The sequence below is a fragment of the Caretta caretta genome, chromosome 6 (genome assembly GCF_965140235.1).
Source record: "Caretta caretta isolate rCarCar2 chromosome 6, rCarCar1.hap1, whole genome shotgun sequence".
In the NCBI taxonomy this organism is placed as follows: domain Eukaryota; kingdom Metazoa; phylum Chordata; order Testudines; family Cheloniidae; genus Caretta; species Caretta caretta.
Window position 1 is genome coordinate 24690285 of NC_134211.1, and position 21276 is coordinate 24711560.

The 21276-nt window shown below is 44.3% G+C and overlaps 1 protein-coding gene across 1 annotated transcript in view; it reads right to left on the bottom strand.

The window, feature by feature from the left end:
• Positions 1-707: 707 nt before the first annotated feature.
• Positions 708-21276, bottom strand: part of TH (tyrosine hydroxylase) — a 32391-nt gene continuing 11822 nt past the window's right edge. Inside the window, exons 3-13 of the mRNA XM_048855154.2 lie at positions 19306-19480; positions 17746-17834; positions 16595-16662; positions 13315-13365; positions 11921-12066; positions 10372-10507; positions 10169-10238; positions 8622-8678; positions 7299-7394; positions 6977-7110; positions 708-2848 (exon numbers count right to left, since the gene is read on the bottom strand). Coding sequence (XP_048711111.1) covers positions 2689-2848; positions 6977-7110; positions 7299-7394; positions 8622-8678; positions 10169-10238; positions 10372-10507; positions 11921-12066; positions 13315-13365; positions 16595-16662; positions 17746-17834; positions 19306-19480 — 1182 coding nt within the window. The 3' untranslated portion in view covers positions 708-2688. The remainder of the gene's footprint in view (positions 2849-6976; positions 7111-7298; positions 7395-8621; positions 8679-10168; positions 10239-10371; positions 10508-11920; positions 12067-13314; positions 13366-16594; positions 16663-17745; positions 17835-19305; positions 19481-21276) is intronic.

A 21276-nucleotide genomic window follows, 5' to 3' on the forward strand; every position in this document is an offset into this window, starting at 1 on the left:
AGCCACCAACGTTTGAGCCAGAAGACCAACCCCATTCGTGCGGAGGCAGTAATTGACTCACAAACCTGACCTGGGCTCGTGCTAATGTTCTAAAAGTAGCCGGGCAGACGGCATTTTGAAGTTGTGGCTCGGGCTAGCTCTGGAAGCGGGGTGGGCTGCAGAGCCTGCGCTCCGGGGTAAGCCGCAACTTCAAAATGCCGTCTGTCTATCCAGCTATTTTTTAGAGCAGGAGCACAAGCCCAAGTCTGTTGACCGGATTGGGAGACTTGCTGCCATTGGCTGCGTAGACGTACCCCATGTGGTTCAACCCCTGGAGATGGACAAAAAGACACATTGGCTAGGCTACCACTCCTACCATTACTGACGCCACTGGAACTGAACTTGTGGTAATAATCGTGGGGCATTTAAGAAGGGGGAAAGGATAGTGAAGGCAAGGCCGAAGCAAACTTCTGTTTGGTGTTACAAGTAAGAAAAAAAGACATCTCCACTAATGCTACACGAGTAACTGTGCAATTAATACCACTTTGTGAAGGCAACAAATAAGCCTGTTCCCTCGGACACAATGGATTGCTAAGTCAATGTTCTGTATAAGGGACAAGTTGGAGACCTTTTGCCTTAACAGATCCCCGTTGTGTTTGCGTCCTGCCGGCAGACATGGGGCCACGTCTGGGTTTGGAGATGAGAAGACACAGAAACCAAACCCAGGATGCTAGACCAGAAATATAATCTTTATTATTAATATGTGAGCAGCAGCATGACTCTGAACTGAAAAATAAATTGTTTTTCTTTACACAGACAGACAGATCCATCCACAGCAGCAGCAACGACAGTGAGAGAACCATTCATTGAGGCATTAGTATACACAAATATCAGTGAATAAACTAAAGGCTGAATCAGATGAATCTTCCTCCTCCTCCCTGCCCCAGGACGACTCCTCCCAGCATGCTTCATTTAAAGGAGAGTTAAAACAGTGACCAGTTGCTCGTTCATTCTCCAGGTCATTCTTATATAAACTGCCTCCACATGTCATGAGGCCTGGGGAAATGGCACTGTAGTTTTCAGACCTGACCCCACAGAGCATTTAGGAACATGCTTCACTTTAAGCACCTGAGCAATCTCATGATGGGTGTGATCCAACACAACTGAAGTCAATACAAAGATTACCACTGGTGGGATTACCTATGTGCTTAACGTTAAGCTTGTTCTTAATTGCTTTGCTGAATCAAAGCGTCAGACACTCCTGCTAAAGCACCTTTGACCACTCGATGTTCCCTTTACTCAGCCTGCTTGCGTGCTGGGAGAGGAGAGAAATGGGACAATGGAGCTACGGTAACTATATATATTTAGTTGTTTCTTGTATTTGAGCAATGTAAAATAATTAAAATCCTCCCTTTTGGAATGAGCGCCCTCACTGGTAGGATGGCAGAATGCAGGCTAGCGTACCCTTTTGAGTTATTATCGCTCTGTGACTGAGCAGGCAGAGCCCGGAGGGCCCCCCCCCCGAGTAAGTCTGAGAATGGGTTAAATGAGCGATGTGTGGTGTTTGCATTAAAACTCCTTAATAAGTCCCAGTGGGAGGTAGGAAAACAGAGCTCAACTGTAGAGTTGGTTTCTTCTGCCCTCCTTCTAATTATCTTTATCCTAGGGAAAATACAGTTTAGGTATTTATAGCTTGGGCTAACATGTTGGTGGAGTTTTCCTTGGAGCTAGAAAAGGCTGTTTGCTGCTAGCTGTCAGACTCCATTTTGGGTAAGATGGAGGGGGCCGATTGGCCAGACTCCATTGGGGTGGGGGCTAAGGGTCTATAAAACTGGCTACAGGGCCCAGGAAGGTCACTCCACATGAGGAATTCAGTCTAGTCAGAAGGCTGCTCCAGTTCTGGGGTGATGGTTGTGGTTAATATAGCTCAGGAGTTCACTTCCACGCGGGAGGCTGAAGCACTCACAAGCTCATCCCAACTTGGAAGTTTGGTGTGGCTCAGATGCTTGTTCCAGCCTGGAAGTTTTGTTTAGCTCAGGAGCTTGTTTTAGCTGTTGGAGTTTACTCCAGCCCAGAGAGCCCAGCCCAGTTTTAGAAGATTAATTTGGGTTAGGAGTTCAGCTCAAACTAGGACCTGGAGCTGGTAGGATTCACTTAGAAGCCTTTTTGCCCTCCCAGGGGATTGAATACAGGGCAGCTGCTTCTTCATGAAGCTGCTGTTGGGATTTTTTTTTTAATTAAATGAACATGTTTCCTGTGGGATCTTAAATGAAAAATCCCTTATGTCCAACATTTGTAATGGTCTCCTGACTTCTTGTGCTCTTAATTCCATTAATTGCACTTGAGTCTGACCCACAGCTCATGTATAATGACTGTAGTGTGACACTGTATTGGGGACTGACCCAAAGCCCATTGTAGGCAATAAGAAGACTCCCAGTGACTTCAGTAGGCTTTGGATCAGGCCCTTAACCCTTCCATCTTCCATTCAAACTGGATCATCTCAAAATACAACCATTCCTCTTTAAATGACTGTGGAGATAAAATGGTGGTGGGCAGCAGTACAAACCCTAAGAGAGAATGGGCTGAAGCTATTGCCCAGGGCCTGGCTGAAAGCACAGTGGCAAAGTGCCGGAGCAGCAGCCATCTCTGTGATGGTGGAAGGAGGAAGCACCCAGTGGCAGAAGGGAGGGAAGGAACACAGTTTTCGTATTAACTGATTACATTCAGTGCATCAATTAAGGAGTGAAGCTCGTCTCGCACATTCTCCAGAGAGTGGTGAATCTTCTGCGAGTTGTCCAGGAGCTCAATGCTGTGGGTGTACGGATCGTATTTCACCGAGAAGGGTCGCTTGATGCGTGCCGCATAGCTTCTGTAGGGAGAGGGTAGAAGCCAATGTAATGAGTAGAAAGTGGCTGTGAGTGGGTTGAAAACAATGGGGGGCGGAGCATATGCTGCCATGAAATATCTTCGAAACGGTCTCTCTGCTTTCAATCACTTTCCATTTTAACTTTTGACAACTTCAAAAAAAAAAAATCTGCGCTTGTCCCAACATCAAGGTTATCCCCAATGACCGTGGCAGCGATGTAGTCTCGGTATATCCCTAGTGTATTTCCATGTATTGGAGTCACTCCTGGGATAATTTGTTCCTGCACATTTCATTGGGCTAAGATAACTCTGAAAACAAGGTTAAAATGTTGCCTTAAGTCAAACGTGAAAGTGAATTTCGTCTGGGAGGATGTTGGTGTAGATGACAAAGCACCATCCATTTTGGCATAGGGCAAAGTGACTAACATCCACAACCTCAAAAGGTATCTAACCAATTATTTTAATGGGAATTAGATGTTTAAATACTTTTGAGGTGTTAGGGTGTTTGGAGACTGAGCGTTTGTGTTCATGGGGAAGTTTATGCTGGTAGAAGGCAGCATGTGAATAGAAACTGCTTCTCCATGTACCAGCATAACTCCTTGTGTGGACACTCTTATTCCAGAATAAGAGGGTCTTTTTCTAGTCTATCTTAGGTCACTTTGGAAGCAGTTTAAACTAAATCAGAAAAAAAAACCATACTTATTCTGCAATAAGAATGTCCTCATGACAAGATATACCTGTATAACTATAGTGATTTAGCTATAGCTGTATAATTAGACCAGGCTGACATCTCATGTAGAGAAGCCTTAAGTAAAATTTTGAAAAGCACCTTAGTGACTTCGGAACCAAAGTCCCATTGATTTTAATTGGGGCTTAGGCTCCGTAGGTACTTTTGAAAGTCTTGCCCATAGTTTATAGTCTGCTCAGGAATGGAATGGCAGCGAGTGTTGCAGGAGAGAGGTACATCTGGAGATCTGGGAACCAAGAGTGGACCATGGGGAAAGAGAGGTTTTGTTGTCAGAGCTCTGCGCATGAAGGGGAAGTTTGCACAGCTTCTCTGTACAGCGTCCTGACTCAAATCAGTACTTCACTCTCAATTAGTAACCCTGCACCTGACTCCACATTAACCCATTGACTTCAGTTGTAGGTGTAAATGCTCAGCACCTCTCAGAAATCAGGTCCATAGCTGTCAACCTTCTAAAACCCAAAATGTGGGACAAAGACCTAATAAAGATCACAGGATAAGTTAACAAACAAAGGCCAAGATTGTCAGAATTGGGTGTCTGAGGTTAGGTTCCTATGCCAATATTTAGGCACCTAAATAAGTGACATGATTTTCCACTACTGAATAAATATGGACTTAGGATCCTGACATTAGACATCCATGTTTGAAAAACCGAAAAAAGCTTACAGTGATTGGGGAACAAGTTTGTTCTACTAAAGAGAGTATTTTTGATGAGGCCCAGTTACATGAGTCATTATTGCTGATGGCAGTAATTGACACTAGTAAACAGGTAACAGCAAGTTCATGTGGATAGAGGTGGACAGGGGACTGACTGAGTGGGATGATGAGCACCCAAAGCATAAGAGAACTAGAATAACCAATAGTGTTAAACAATATCTTGCACATTTCACCTTGCTGCCAATATTTGACTGAGATCTGTAATACCTGGTTCACCTGCATCTTTTACTGATAGGCTTTATAGTATCAAGTAACATTTATCTTTCCTTAGGTTCTGGCACCCTCTTGTGGTCTTTAAAATGCCATTCACTTGCAGTTAATTTAGGGAAATGTACTATCTTCTCGACCTGGTTGAAAAATTTTCAACAAATCCGCATTTTCCAACAAGAAATGTCTGCCTGACTCAGAACAGGGACTGCCTTAATCACTAGGCTATTGGCTACACTCACATGGACGGGTCAGTCGGTCTCCCTTGGTTTATTTCCACAAAAATATTTTTTCCCAAAAAAGTTCTAGTTTTGTTCCAATGAGGAATGCAACTATATGTCGAAAATTTTCATTAAATGGGGTTCTTGTTTTCTGGCTAGATGTATTACCTTCCTCTCTCTCCTAACTATGCCTCTATTGATCACCGTTTTTCATTGTTACTCGGACTAGAATTAATAGCTCTTTGAAGGGTGGCTCAAGAGATAAAAAGAAGCTCTGACAGGGCACTGAAGGAGTTAACATTACTGACAATGGTGGTCTTATTGGAACTGCAGTGGTCTGCTGCAAATTGGGATAGGGAGAATCCTGGGGGAAAATATTAATAATTAGAAATGTGGGCCCTTTGAGGATCCATATCTCAGAACTTCTTGGAGATCTTGCTTCTCTTGGTGCATAGAAACACAACATCCCCTCGGTAGGTAGCTTCATGGATAACTAAATAGCTGCCAGATTGTAAAATCTTTTTGTTCAGCATCTACCATAATGGGGTCCTACTCCATAACTGGTGTGATGTTGTGGAGTGCATTTCAGGGGCTGAGCTTCCCAGACAGTATGGACAGGGCACTGTGAAGCTCTTGTTATGCAAGGCTAGTTGGAACCTGCAGAGAATAAAGCAGATCTCTTGCAGACCTGACGCTTAGGCTCCTAAAAACCTTTGTGGACCTGAGCCTGAGTGATCCCTGAGCATCACAAGTGAGGCTCCTAGATGCTAGGGTAATAATAATACTAGTGAAGTAACCTCATGTTCAACTCTTGTGTAATACCTCAATGGCCTTTCAGTAGGATCAGGCCTTAGGGTATCTTCCACCAGTGAGAGACATTCTAAGCAATCCTCTATCCACACATGTGGGTTTCTCAAAACTGCAGATGGATAATTCGTTATCTGGCAGTAAGAAAAGAAACCTCATTTCTTAAAGAAGGCAGCTGAGAGCGCTTAAATCTTGGTTACTGAGTCCTGAAGGCCTGGAAGTGATGCTAGAATATTTTAACATATTCAGGGGTTCCCTAAAGATTCTGGCTTAAAAATGGCAGGTTCTTAGCACATTATTTAAAATGAAGCATTCCACCTTCAAGATGTCCTGGGCCTTTACATTGTGTAATATTAAAAAAACCCACCTTTTCTTTGCTAATGGCTAAAGGAAATATACATTTCCCCCGACACTAAATAGAAAAATGATTGTGCCCAGGAGAACACACTTACACTCAGTTTTTTGCATGGTCCAATAGACTATTCAGAGCGGCCCCCTACAGAGGAAGGAATACAGTCCTGCAGCACCTTCTAAATTGCAGCCAGATTCTCCTGCCCATCATGGGTGCTCACTACTCACACAGTTGTATGTTAGAGCTACCGGCCAACAGTGTGGTAGGAATAGGGCACATAAGCCTGAAGATCCCGGGGAAAACTGGGCCACAGACGTTGGGATCCCCAACCAGCCATGAGTCTGGTCTCTGCCATACGCTGCAATAACAGCATGGCTGGCAGATGTGCCATATCACCACTTAGTGTGGAGCTGGTCACTCTGTGACCCTTCTGATAGGAGTCAGGTAGTAGAGATAGAAGTATGCATTCCTTTAGCTCATTCAGTCCGCCCTCCATCATCTCACTGCAATTGACAGGTCTAATGCCTGTGAACGATTAAGGGTTGGACAGGTGGGCGCTGTGGCCTAGTGCTTTGAGCAGAGGTCTGGGAGTGAGAATTCCTGGGATTTGGTCTTAGCCCTGCTGCGTGAGCTTTGCAGAATTGCTTTAACCTCATTGTGCCTTAGTTTCCCTACCTAAAACTGAGGCTAATATACTTACCTGCCTGTAGGGCCTTGTGAGGCCTAATTAATTATGGTTTCTAACGTGCTTTGAGGTCATAAATGGGGACTTTCAGCTAAAGTACCAAGTATTGTTATGAATGATGCAAGGAGGAAATCAGGCCATGATATAATTAACTGTGTGTACTTAAAAAGAAAAGGAGTACTTGTGGCACCTTAGAGACTAACCAATTTATTTGAGCATGAGCTTTCGTGAGCTACAGCTCACTTCAGCTCACGAAAGCTCATGCTCAAATAAATTGGTTAGTCTCTAAGGTGCCACAAGTCCTCCTTTTCTTTTTGCGAATACAGACTAACACGGCTGTTCCTCTGAAACCTGTGTGTACTTAGTTGCCCTGGTAGCATTTCCATTCTGGAGCCTACCTGAGTTTGTCTTTGGCATCACTGAAGCTTTCGGATACAAAATACACTGGCTGGTAGTTCTGATCCTGATAAGGCTGCACAGCAGCAGCATCTGGGTCAAAGTTCCGGACCTCCGGCTCCTCCGACAAGGAGTGCTGAGGAAAGCACGAACAAAAGCCAATACTTAAAGGAGGGGAAGGAAGTTTGTGTACATGAGAGAGAGAGAGAGAGAGAGAAATGCGGAAAGTAGATTAGCTAAAGAAACTGGAGGTATGCAGAGGGAAAAGGGGCCCTTTTCTGCAACGTGTCTGAGAAGAGAAGGACAAGGTAGGTTGAGACTTACTATTAGCTCCCCGTAGGAGGATAGGAGCCCAGCTCCATAAGCTTTGATTATTCCATTCTGTTTGCAGAGCCCAAACTCCACTGTAAACCAATAGAGCTGCGAAGGCAAGAGAAAAACAAGCAAGGAGTCACTCCTCCTCCCCCTCCTCTTTATTTTCCTTTCACCGCCCCGCAGACAGTTCAGATCAGAGAACAGCCTTCCTGGGGCTGTTAGATGGGTTTGGAAGGAACCAGAGAGGTCACCGGCCACAAACCCCAATCAGATAACTCATACGCTTTGGAACACCTTGCATCTCTCTAGCCTGTCTGCCTACACTGTGCCCATCACTGTCATGTCTGACTTGTGTTGACTAATTGAGACCTTCTCAAGAATAAATCACGCCTTCATAGCTGGTCATGAGCTGCCTGTTCCCTCCCTCCCCCTTTGGAAGATCCGAGGGGCATGGTGCCACCCTGTTTGGTTTCACTGCTGGAGGGAGTGAGACAGACAGCGAGTTAATGGTCTTATTGGGGTCCCCAATAGTATGGGGCGCCAAGCAGTTGCTTGTGTTACAGGTGCTTAAGGCCAGCTAGTTCCGATGTGGTTCACGCATCTCTCTGGATAATGTACTAAATAATCTGGTTATATCACTGAGCATTCAGCATCAACAAAATACCTTTGTGAATGGGCCTTGAAGCTGAACTTGGTTAGGCAGACTCAAAGGAAAGGGATATAACGTAACCCAGCTCCGGAGATTTCTTTCGATGCTATACAGTAAATCCCACATCTTTGACAGCATGATGCCAGTTGATACAGAACCGTGAGTGCCATTGTCCATGAAACTTAATGTGTGGCCGGGTGAGCTCTGCTCAACCTTGGCCTTTTGTAATTGACCTCTATCACTGTGAGTGAGGTAGACTGTGTTCACAGACGCTGCAGAGCCCCATGACTAGGCCCTGCATGTTTCATGGGTGGTAGGTGACGCTCTGGAGAAGGCCACCTAAGAGGGGAACCAGAACTCTGTGTTCTCCACTCACATGCTCCAGTGGTGTCACGCAGCATGCCGTGTGGGAAACAAGCCAACAGAGGCTCCCCGGTGACACATCTGCCGTTTGGACTGAGCGAACATGAGGGGAGAGACAATGAGGACATCTGGAGACAGGACATTAGTGACTGATCTTAAGGCCTCTACCGAACCTATATGTAACTCAGGAGAAACTGTCCCATTTCCTAACTAAACCACATCCTCCTGAATCATCCCAGCCACTAATACCCAAGGAGGAGAAGGAGCTCACCAGTTCTGCTAAGGGAACAGGGTTCCCTTCAGAGTAAAGGAAAACTTACCGTTGCAAGTTTTTCAATCTCTTCCTCAGTGGCTCCCAATGATGCCAGGCCAATATCCTAGGAAGAGAAGGAAGAGGGTTAAAGAGTAGACATGGTTTGCACCCAGAGCCATTTCAAACCAGTCAGTTTCGCTAATGGCTTTGGCTTCTGGCCTACTCAGATGTCACTCATTTGATGGACTTCTCACACCACCCGCTAGTCAGCAGCTCAGAAACCAGCAGCAGGGTGGCACTACACTAATTCTGAGCTCGGCCTGTAGCAGCTGCTTCGGTATCATTTCCTCTAGCACCTCACGCTACAGAGGCTGAGAGTGCAGGGGGAAGAAGCATGATCTCGTGGTTAAATCACCGGGCTGGGATTCAGGAGATCTGGTTCTATTTCTTGGTTTGCCACAGACTCCTTGGGCAAGTCACTTAATCTTTTGGTCCTCTGTCCCTCATCTGTAAAAGAGGGATAATACTTCCTTTCTCTCTGTCTTGTCCATTTAGTTTGTAAGCAGAAATGATACCACACCTCACATTCCAGGCCCTTGATGGCCTATCTCCACCTCCCTATCCTCTCTCATTCAGTATCAAGATGTCAACTTCCGCCTCCAATCAGCGAATGTCAGGCTGTGTCAGCCATGTGTTACATTTTCAAACAAGGACCTTCATGCTTTCTTCCAAGCTGACCTTCCTGCTTGGGAAGAGCTCCCCATAAACATCTGTAAAGCTGCCTCATTATTTTCCTTGAAATCTCTCTTTAGAACTTTCCTTTTCCACGATGCTGACCAAAAACGTGAAAACAGTTTGGCTACTGGTGCCCTGAGAACACAATCTATCATGCTGACCAATACTGTCTCATTGTTTCCTTGTACTCCCCCAGCTGTCTACAGCCCTCTGTTGTCATATTTAGACTGTAACCTCTTTGGGGCAGAGCCCTTCTTTTGCTCTGTGTTGGCATAGCAACTAGCACAACAGGGTCCTGGTCCATGACTAGGGCTCCTAGTCAATAGTGATAAAAATATTACTACTACTAATGATTTAGGTGGCCAGTTACCCATCAGAAATGAACAAAGAGTAAAAAGCACAGCCTGAAGTAGAGAGGGTACAAACAACCTGTGGACTGAAATACAGTCACACCATGTCTTTGAGGAACAGTTACCAAGAATGAATAGGTTCATAAAATGCAAAGTTTGATTTGTGGATAATTGGGGGGGGAGTAGGCCTAAATCCATTGGATAAATTGTTTGCTGTGGTCGATATTCTGTCCAGCTCTAGTCCGTGATTCTATAGCATGCCCTACAATAACTCCTGCTAGGGCAATGCTAGGAGTAAGCTCCCACACAGCTACTATTCCCATGCCATTCCCAACCATACTGCTGGGAAAAATTGGAAGTGAACTGGCTCCCCTATAGCCAACATAACTACACAGATCCCTGAGTAACCCTGGTGGGAGAAATTGGGATTGGAATAGATTTGAGTTCTCACACCATTCCCTAGAATGGCTTCTGAGCATCAGGACCCATTGCTGGGCTTTCAGTGCAAGGAACCACCTGCCCTAATTACCTGGGAGAACTGTGCGAACGTCCTGTCGGCCAGCATCGGTACGTGCCCCAGAAGTTCGTGACAACAGTCCCTTCCATTGGAAAGAAAAGAGGAAGGATGGATTAGTCACTGCTAGAGGGTTGAATCCCATTTCCTGGCTATACACTGTGTCAGGAGCAGTGTGAGGATAGGGAGGATTCTGCATTGTACCCAGCAATACTCACGGCTCTGGGGAATGCATGGGTGAGGATGCATGGCGGATGTACTGCGTACACTGGAATACCCTGAAGGCCAAGCTGGATAGAAAGTCACGTGCAGACAGCAGGCCAGCCACAGGTCGGAGCTGGAACCCAGTTCTCTCTGAAATAATCCAAGCCACCACTTATCTATAGGGCCCTACCAAATTCACGGCCATGAAAAACGTGTCACAGACCGTAAAATCTGGTCTCCCCCTCTGAAATCTGGTCTTTCGTGTGCTTTTACCCTATACTATACAGATTTCATGGGGGGAGCCCAGCGTTTCTCAAAGTGGGGGTTCTGCCCAAAAGGGAGTTGCAGGGGGGTCACAAGGTTATTGGAGGGGGGTTGCGGTATTGCCACCCTTACTTCTGTGCTGCCTTCAGAGCTGCGTGTCTGGAGCGGCGACTGTTGGCTGGGCACCCAGCTCTGCAGGCAGCAGCGCAGAAGTAAGGGTGGCAATACCATACCAGGCCCTCCTTACCTCTACTCTGCTGCCTTCAGAGCTGGGATCCCGGCCAGCAGCCGCCGCTCTCCAGCTGCCCAGCTCGGAAGACGATGCCACCGCCTGCAGCATTGCAGAAGTAATGGTAGCAGTACTGTAACCCCCTCCCCTACAATATCTTTGTGACCCCCTCCCTGCCCCCCACACCCCCCCACACACACACCTACACACAACTCCTTTTTGGGTCAGGACCCCTACAATTACAATGCCATGAAATTTCAGATTTAAATGGCTGAAATCATGAAATTTACTATTTTTAAAATCCTATGACCGTGAAATTGACCAAAATGGACCCTGAATGTGGTAGGGCCCTACTTATATAGTGAAAGTCCTTTGAGCCGAGTCTCAGGGTGGGGTGTTCATTAGTCATGATAGTATTATCAGCACTTACAGAAAAAGCGATGGTACTGTAAGTGAATGTCTTCAGTTTTACCTTGGCAGACCTAGCATCTGTACTTGCAATAGGCAGCAAATTCCCTGCAAGCCAAGAGGACATGGTGACTGGGCAAATGCTGGAATTCACCACTGGGTACAATGGAGTCCATATACGAAGAGTTCAGTGCTTGGGCTCTCAGTCCCAGCCCACACTTGCCCCTACATTCCTTGAGTTGATTTTCACTCCTGTGCTGGGAACACACATTTCCACTCTAGACCTCCCCACAAATCCTTCTTTGCACTTCTGACCTAGAAGCCCATGCCTCAATGCACTGACTCCTGCCACCATCCTGAATTCTCAGACTGGGGCCCAGAATGCTTGCTGGCTCCCTCCCTCCAGAGGAGTACACATTCTTGCATGAACCCCCTCCCCCCCACTCCTGGAGCACACTAGACCTCTCCCTCATTTGTACTACCCTACAATCCAGTTCAGGCTGTTGGCCCCCATAGCAAGCACTTCTTTATCCTAACCTCCAGTTCCCTCCTCCATACTCACACTCTGCCTTGCAACGCACCCCAGCCATTCCATGGATTTACATGCTGATACCCACGACACTGTGATCCCACTCCTGGCCCTGGAATGCGCCCACACCCACCTTTCAGGAAGCGTGAGACATCCTCCAGTTGAGGAATGTTGTTCTCGCTGTAGCCACAGAATCTCTCTAGCAGGTGAAAGGCTTCCAGGTGCTCTTTGCAGGCATGAGTCGGGTACAGACTCTTCAGTGTGGTGTAAACCTCCCTCCTTCAGAGTGACAGATGGGAGAGAGGGTGTGAATTCAGGATCTAGCCCTGCCGGCCTTTGTTGCTCCTCTCATCAGGACAGACAAGACCCAGGACACATTCTGCTGGAGTTCCTCTCCCTGTTTTTGTTTGTGTTTTTGTTTTTAACCCTTGAGTTTGTATCTGTTTACACACACATGCTCGAGCACATGTGCACACGTACACTCTCCACCCAAATGCTTCTTGCTGACTGTGTGAGTGGAGAATTCAGAGGGCACCTTCACAGGGACAATTCCTGTATCTGAAGATAACTAACTCAAGGCCAAGGGTGCATCAAGAGAGTTCATTCTATCTGGGAACAAAAATCCAGTCCCAGGGGCTTTATCTGTTTAAAAAAGTCACACTAGTGATAGACAGTTAAGAGAGACAGCAGAGGGACAATCCAGAAAATACACATCAGCAGCTCCCCCTATCAGTCATCTTCTCATTAGTGGTCCTTCCCACCATGGGTAAGTCTACATGGCAAACAGAAACCTGCAGTAGTGAGTCTCAGAGCCCAGGTCTACAGACTCAGGCTCATGGGGCTCACGCTGGGGCTCTAAAAGCAGCAGTGTAGACGTCGTGGCTCTGGCTTTGAAGCCCGACCCTGTCCCTAGGCTTGGAGGCTCACTGCTGTAGGTTTTAAAACAATTTAGACATACCCTAAGTGGAGCCTCTGGAAAGAATAAGAAGTGGACCTGTAATGGACTTTAGGTACAGCCCTTAGAGAGGAGGAGCCGCAGAAATTGATTTATTTCAGAGTAACAGCCGTGTTAGTCTGTATTCACAAAAAGAAAAGGAGTACTTGTGGCACCTTAGAGACTAACAGGGTCAGGTTTCCTCACACGCTGCACCACTTTCTCTGAGTTACGAACATTAGCAACATCTGATGTTCTTGTTCTTTAGGGATGGGCCTCCTGGACCCTCCCACTTAGAATTCCCTTAGCTCCCAAGGAGTCCCTTGCAGACAGTCAGAGCTCTTTACAGAGAGGCAATTAGGCAACATCCACACCTTCATGATATATTTTTTAAGACACTCCACCACAACCATTCTGTTCTCAACTTCCAGTACTGGCCCCAGTATAAACGCACTACTGTTTTCTGATTTCTCTATTTGCCCAAGGCACACTCCCCCACAGCTGGTCAATGGGACAAAATCTTTTATTTCTTTCATGGTTCCTAATTCAGCTGGATGGAGTCAGAAAGGATTTTACATTAAATCAACACTCACCAGGTAGCTATCTCATCTGCCCTGTACTCCACTCTAGGGATTGGCTCCCCGCTGCAAGGCAAACATGTGGTTAGGGGCGATGGGAGATGGGGAAACACAGTAACAACATGCTATACACTCTGGGGCCCCAACCTTAAGAAAGCTTCCCCTCCCTTTGAGAAAAGAGCGCTAAGTTTACGATGCACAATAGCTCCACACAGTATAATATGGATTAGACAACTTTAAACCTAACACATGTCTAGCATATGGGGCATAGGGTTAGCACAAGTCTAGTAGGAAACATATGGGTCATAAGTAGAGTTGGGCCAAACTTTTTGATCAAAACTTCTTTTCAGCCAAAAATGCAGATTCAGTGACACCAAAACTTTTAGTGAATTTCTGTCAAGCTTGTTCCGTTGTTTTGGTCAAAATGAAAGCTAAAAAAATTCTAGAAAAATGGAAACTTTGTTTCAAAGGTGCCTTTCATTTTATTTATAATTTTTTTAAAATATATTATAAATGCTCAAAATCAAAACAAAATGTTTTATGGTGGGCCAAACAAAACAACATTTTACAAGTATTTTGATTTACTGAACCTGTCAAAAAAACTTCATTTTTGTGCCCACCAGAAATAATTTTTTTCTTCAATTTTTCAGACTTGCCAGCGAAAACTGAAAACGCTATTAGTTGCTCAGCTCTGGTCATAAGGCTAATTAGAGCCACGGCTAGTATATGAACATAGGGCTAGCATGGGTTGACCTGGAGACAGGGGGCTTAGAACTGAACATAGGGTTAGGAGGGCTTTAAACTAGCAGCCACTGCGGTAGCTGCTAAAGAGTGAAAGCCTGCACGTATGCCCCAAACATATGAGCCTCAACGTAGCTTGAAGGTAAAGAATCAAGGCAGCAAGGGCCATAAGGAGAAGCAATTCTTCTATTGCCTTTACACCAATGCTAGAAAGCTGGGAAATAAACAGGAGGAATTAGGCTCATTTGGTAGAAAAAAACTGATGACTGGTATGACTGAAACCTGGCGGGAGGAGTCACATGACCAGAATGTTAAAATCACTGGACAGCCTATATTTCCTTGACAGGGCAAATGTCTACACTTGGCGCTAGGGGTGCGATTCCCAGCTTGCGCACACAGACTCACACTGGCTTGATGAGAGCTAGGGTGTAACTAGCATTGTAGCTGTGGGAGCATGGGCAATGGCAGCATGGCTAAGTGGTGCTGAGAACATGCCCACAGGGCTCAGGCCGGTTTGGTCTTGGCACAGCTAGGCAGTGCCACTGCCCATGCTACCACAGCCATGTTGCTGTTTGGACTCGTGCTAACGCTCATCAAGCTAGTGTGAGTCTGTGTATGCGCACTGGGAATCGCAGCCCTCGCTCATAGGGTAGGCTTCGCATGAAGGGGAGGGAGCGACACGCAGCATTAAAGATACTATTGGCTACTTCAGTTACTGACAATTCAGAAGGACGGGAACAGGAATGATTATGGATCAATGTTCTAAGTGATAAATCACAAGAATTGTATAAATAGACACAGACACACACACACACACACTTGGTGCTTTAAGACGGACAATTCCCCAAAGCTGACAATTATGAGTAAAACTGAGTGGGAGGGGAGGAAAATTTTAAATATCAAAATGTGAGTGCCCACAATACCACAAGAAGTCTTTTTTTGTTAAAAAAACATCTTGGTGAAAAGGAAAAAGAAAAGTAGCAATATATATAGAATAGAATATAATTACTACTTTTCTTTTATATATATACACACACACACACACACACACACACACACACAGACAATGGGGAAGTTGATAGCAATGAATACAAATGGACACTTAGGAAATGCAGATGATTGATAAGGGAAGCTCAAGGTATCAATGGAAAATGTGTGGCCAGTAGAGGTAAAGATTTCCTTCTTATTGCCCTTAAATATACTAAAACAAACAAAATCCTAACATTGGGATAGACCTGGTGATAGATAAGGATGATAAAATTGTCAGTTATGATGTAGAAAAGGCAGAAGTATTCCATAAATAATTTTGCTCTGTATTTGGAAAGAAGCAAGATGATGCATTCATGCCTTATAGTGATAATGAAATAATTTCTATTCCATCAGTAACTAGGGAGGGTGTTAAACAGCAATTATTAAAGTTAAATGGTTAACCGATGGTTAAAAGGTAATTGTAAATGGGGAATCATCATCTTGTTAGGGGAAGTGGGGCCCCCAAGGGATCTGTTCTTTGCCCCATGGTATTCAATATTGTTGTCAATGATTTGGAAGAAAATACAAAATTATTGCTGATAAAATTTGTAGATGACACAAAAATTGGAGGAGTGATAAAAAATAATGATGTGGTCAAGTCGGTTATAAAGACCAGTCTGGATTGCTTGGTAAGATGAGCTCCAAGTGCAATGCTGTAACTAAGTGGGTGGGCTGAGGTGGGGTGGGGAATGCATTCCTTGGATGCATAAACAGAGGAATATTAAGTAGGGACAGGGAAGGTACATCTGTATCCAGCATTAGTGAAACCATTGCTGGACTACTGTGTCTAATCCTGGTATCCATGCTTCAGAAAGAATGTTGAAAAATTGGAAAAGGTTTAGAAAAGAACTACAAGAGTGATTTGAAGTCTGGAAAACATACCTTATAATGACCTAATTAAGAAGCTCAATCTATTTAGCTTATCCAAGAGAAAGTTTAGAGGTGACCTGTTTGCACTTTATAAGTACCTTTATGGGGACGGGAGTTCTGAAAGTAGGTGGTTCTTTAATCTAGCAGAAAAAGATATAACAAGATCCAGTGGTTGAAAGCTAAAGCTAGACAAATTCAATCTAGAAATAAAACACACATTTTTAACAGTGAGAGTAATTAACCACTGGATCAATTTACCTAGGGATGTGGTGGTTTCTCTATTACTTTAAGTCTTTAAATCAAGACTGGATATCTTTCTAAAAGAGATGCTGTAGCTTGGACTAAAGTTATGGGCTTGATGCAGAAATTACTGCCTGAAGTTCTATGGCCTGTGTTATGCAGCAAGTCTGTTCTGGCCTCAACATCTATGAATTAATGAACATGCAGATTTTTAAACATGGGAGGAAGCTGAAATGAGTGCAGAGAGCAGAGGAACTGAGAAAAGAAATTGGAAAGGGAGAATGGAAGGGCAAAATAATGGACAGAGAAGATAAGTTGACAGAAGACAGATTTATGGAAGTAGCTTAATGAGTTCCCAGCAGGTGGCACTGTGAGATGAAATTGCTCCTACACATACGTTTGGAAAGTGTCTTACTGCTTATAGTGGAAGGCAATTTCTGCTATCATTTTCCTTCGCTGCCGGTATGCTTGGTCAGAGAATCCCTGTGGCAAAAGGGAACAGAGAAGAAGCGTTTAAGTTAGTTAACATTTCATACAGGAAAGTTCTCTCATTTCCCACACTACCACACACACACTTAATATAGGCCCTACGGTGGGGGAGATATACACACCCGCACATTAACAGTTAGCAACTGCCCCTCATGACAACAGAGGCCCCTCCTTCCATACCCATAGGGAACTCCATTCCCTATCTCAAAGTGAGAGCTCTGTATTCTCCTTCTAGGGAGAATTGGGCCCTGCCCCAATCCAGTGTATGTCCTGTCTGTTCATTTTCTGAGAAGCCAGGTCCTTCAAGCCAAACACAAAGTATCTTTACTCCGTCTCTGGGAAATGGATTCTGAAACAGAACCAGTTAAAATTTAGGCTGGATAGCCATGACAATTTCCTCAGAAGTGAGATCTTTTGGACTGGGGAATAATCTCCTTAGGAATGTAGTAGAAGCCCCATCTCTTGATCAAACTAGACTAGACAAAGCACTGAGGAATACAGTATCCTGCAGGAACTAAACCTGTACTGGCTACAGGGAGATAGACAAGGTGGGATTACAGGTAGTGCTAGGCCAGAAATGGTTTTCCCATCCTAGGAAAATGTTTGACACTTTGAAAATCTTTTTCCTTCCCAATTTGGATGAAAAGTCAGAATCTCAAAAATATTCATGTGCTGACTATCCCACAAAAGTTTTGGTTCAAGTCTATCAAAACAGTCCCTTTTTGATTTTTATCTTTTTGTATTTTAAGCCCCACTATAATTAGCTTAAATTTCAAAATGAAAAGTCCTTTTGAACAAACAAACAAGCACCCCTGCCCCAAATTTCTTATCTTCAAAATGGGACATTTCAACAATTTTGAAACTTTTTTCAAACATTTTTTTTAAAATTAAAGATTACTCCAAATGGACCTTTTCCTGAAAACAGTTTTTTGGTTTTGCAGAATCAACATTTTCTGATGGAAAAATATTTTGTCAAAAAATTCCCAACTAGTTCTAATCACAGGTGCTTTCCATTTCTCTGCTTCTGTTGGAAGACACATGGCTGGAAATTGAGGATGTCTGAATGCACCAACTCACTGGGTGATCCAAATCCAAGTCTGGGTCAAACTTGGTGACCAAGTGGTGACACTTGTCCAGTTCAGAGATTTTTCTTGGAAACCAGTAAACTGTAAAGAGAAATAAGACCATAGAAATGAACATTAAGCTAAGTATATCTCATGCCAAGTGGAGGAGATAGTCATAGCACACACATGACCTGATGTGGCACATGCATAAACACATGATCACGTCAATTCCAAATGATTTAATTGCTCATGACACCGCTGTGCTTCAATGACTATGCTCCATGACTGCCCATGAGCCCGTCGTATGGTACACCTATCTCACAGCCAGATATAATAAACTGACCTCCATCACATGAGCAAACATGACTTCCCTTTCAACCTCCCAGCACAATGACAGTTTCTGACACAAGGAAACTACTTGGAAAAAAACTGGCTTTCACTCTTAGCAGCTTCACCCTCCCAAGGGTAAAATAATACATGGTCACTGTAAGACACCTAGGATCCTGCATTACCCCCACACACCTCTCACTGCTTCTGTTGATGAAGCTCAGGTACATCAAGGATTAGGTGATAAGGGAACAAATCCATTTTACCAGCCTTCCCATGCTTGAATGTACATAGGGAACAATCATCCAATGACTTGGACCAGGCTATTCACCTGCATCGCTAGATCAGAGAGAGATCATGCATCACTGATCAGCTAACACTGAAGGGACGGAATTACAAGGAATGCAGGGAGATAATAATGGCCCCAGATTAGCAGAGTGATACCCAGGACCCAAGGCATATGATCTTCTGACGCCAGGTATAGTAAGGAAAGCCCCCATGACTGATCACTTTTCCATCATCCCATCTTCTGCTCTCCTTTCTCTTTGTGTCTGTTGGGCACACTTAGCCAGAGTTGTTCCCTATCTAGTCCAAATATAAAGGCTGAGCCAATATCCTGTTTAAATCACTTACCAATTCTTGGAGTGCTGGCATCTCACCAGGAAAAAAATTAAAGCTCTTAGTGACTTTTCCTGATGAACCTCCAGGGCTAACTTACCCTTACCACCCACCTAATGGCTGCTCCTGGAATGAAAGCTGAGAGAAAGAGAGAAATCCTCTGATCTTAGTGCTGTATCAAAGTAGAATTCTTGCTCAACTAGAAAGGATTCATTTTACTAGCCCTTAGAGACAATCAATTGGTCACTAGTGTCTCTCTAGTGTAGAAAGAGCACCCTCCAAACACATGTGCGGTTACTGACACATGGATAGAAAGGTCAGAAATGTAAAACAGACATCTGGCTAGAATATGCAGGGTGGAAGCTGTACAGTGCTAGGTGTTGGGTATTACATTTCTAATCCTGATGCTCTTCAGACCTGGAAGAAGGAATCAGACACCTCTTGAAAGGGGTGAAGGTGAGAGAGAAAAGATGGGATCTGAGGAGCTTGCTGGGAGGAGTATTCTGGTCTAGTCTAGTCTATTCAGACCCCTGGCATGTGAGTGCTGAAATCCCTGGGCCATGGTTTCTAAAGCTCAATCTTCATGTTTGACTTGGGGGAAAAAATAAAACAGCTACAAGTTCCTTACATTTGTCTTCCTTAGTGCTCCTCACATCTTCTGATACCCTTTTGATGGAGCTCATGAGAGTGCTGACATCAGAGCTATGGACTTCACACCGTACAAAATATTCCAGCTCAGTGCTCCCGGCCCGAGGCTTCCTGCTGGGCCTTGTCTCCAAGTGGTGAATTTTAGCTTCAAATGTCTTTAGAGGGTGGAAGAGGGGAAAGATATAATGTAAAAATACAGGCGCTGATAACATTGCATTGCAAACATTCCAGCGGGTGAAATTAAAGTGGAGAAGAAAGTCCAGAAACACAAGCTCTTTTCAGGATGCCTGTGGGGTAGGAGCATGGGTATTTCTGATCCTGAGCTGGGAACTCCTGAAACTAGAACAGGACACTTTCCTGTTAATTCCATCCCTTTTGTATACTGTAATGTGAGTAGGTTGAAATTCTACGACTGAAACATTTTCCCATTACAAAATGCCATTACATCATAATGGACATTTTCTGCAAGATTAAACCGCATTTTGTAATGTCAAAAATTTTGCGCAATAAAATGTGAACCATGGTGATGTATTTTTCAATTCTCCAAATTGGGAGAATCAAAATGAGAAAAATTATTTTGAAACAAAATGGCTCATTTTGAAATGGTGATTTGAAACAAAAATTTTGCTTCAATTTAAAATGTCAAAAATTAGCCTTTCCTATTTGAAATTTTTAGAATTTTTTTAATGAACTTTTTCAGTATTTTGGCTTTCACTCTGATTCGGGTAAAAAGTAATTTCTAAATGGCGGCATTTCCTGTAGATGGAATATTGCCCTCCTCAGACTGTTCTAATTGTTACCAAAGTGGCGAGGCACCAAAGTCAGTCAAGAAGCACAAGTTCTCGGCTCAGAGTGCGCAAACAAATGTCTGCAATTTGTTGTAGTTGCAGAACCTTATTACTTATGTTGAACAGCTGCAGTACACATAAGGAAGTGACATTCCACCAGTACACTTCCTATCTCTCAAATGCCTATAATGGGCATGGAAGTCAGCCAGTGTTACTCAAAAGGAAGCAAAACGCGAAGTGAGGAGCTAGCTTTCATTTACCAGGCAGTGTCTGTCCTGTGCACTGGCCAAGGTGCTGAAATAAAGACAGTGAAGACACTGACAATGCTATACATCATTTATGAGTCGTCTTTTCTCTCTGAAAGAGCTACAGGGTCAAACGCACTGAGTGGCTCTCTCTTTCCAAAACACAGTCAGTTTTTCATATGTTACACCCAACTCCTCTGAATTCCTTAAGGATCTTATACCACAGCTACGAAATCTCAGTCAAGGAAATTCCTTCACAGACTCTTGTCAAAAAAGCTACCGGCATCTCTCAAGAGTAATATGAAGAACCACCACCTCTGTCCTTTCTCACCACCCACACGAGCCAGCAGGTCTGCATGCTACTTCCACTGTCTTCCCATCCCCTCTGAGCCTGGAAGCAATATTCTCACTCTAATCTCCAGCATGTTAACAGGTTGTGATACTGGTTGGCCATTGGGCTGGCTCACAGAGCATTGTGATTGGTTTAGCTTCCCTTCCAATACCTTGACTCCTGATACATGGAAGATCTAATAATTAACTTCCTTCAGCTCCATTTGGAGTTAATTACTAGATACTTATGAAATCATAAATAACGGGAAAGATTCCTCCTTTGGCTCCTGTTATCTTTGTTACCCAACAAAGGGAAGGCAGCAGCATCAAAGGAGATCAGCCAGTGCTCATGCTGCCAATGGAACATCTTGCTTCTTGAGAAGAATTGGAGCTTGGCCTCATGCCCTACCCTCCAATCTTAGTGACAGAGCTAGGTGTGCTGCTGGGTGCTTTGGGTACTGGAGAATCCCAAAGCACCCGCTACGAGATCCCCAACAACAGGTACAAACTGGCATAACTCCATTGAAGCTAAATGGACCTAAGATGAGTTACACTAGGTGCAGATCTGTCCCATCATTCTAATTCTTT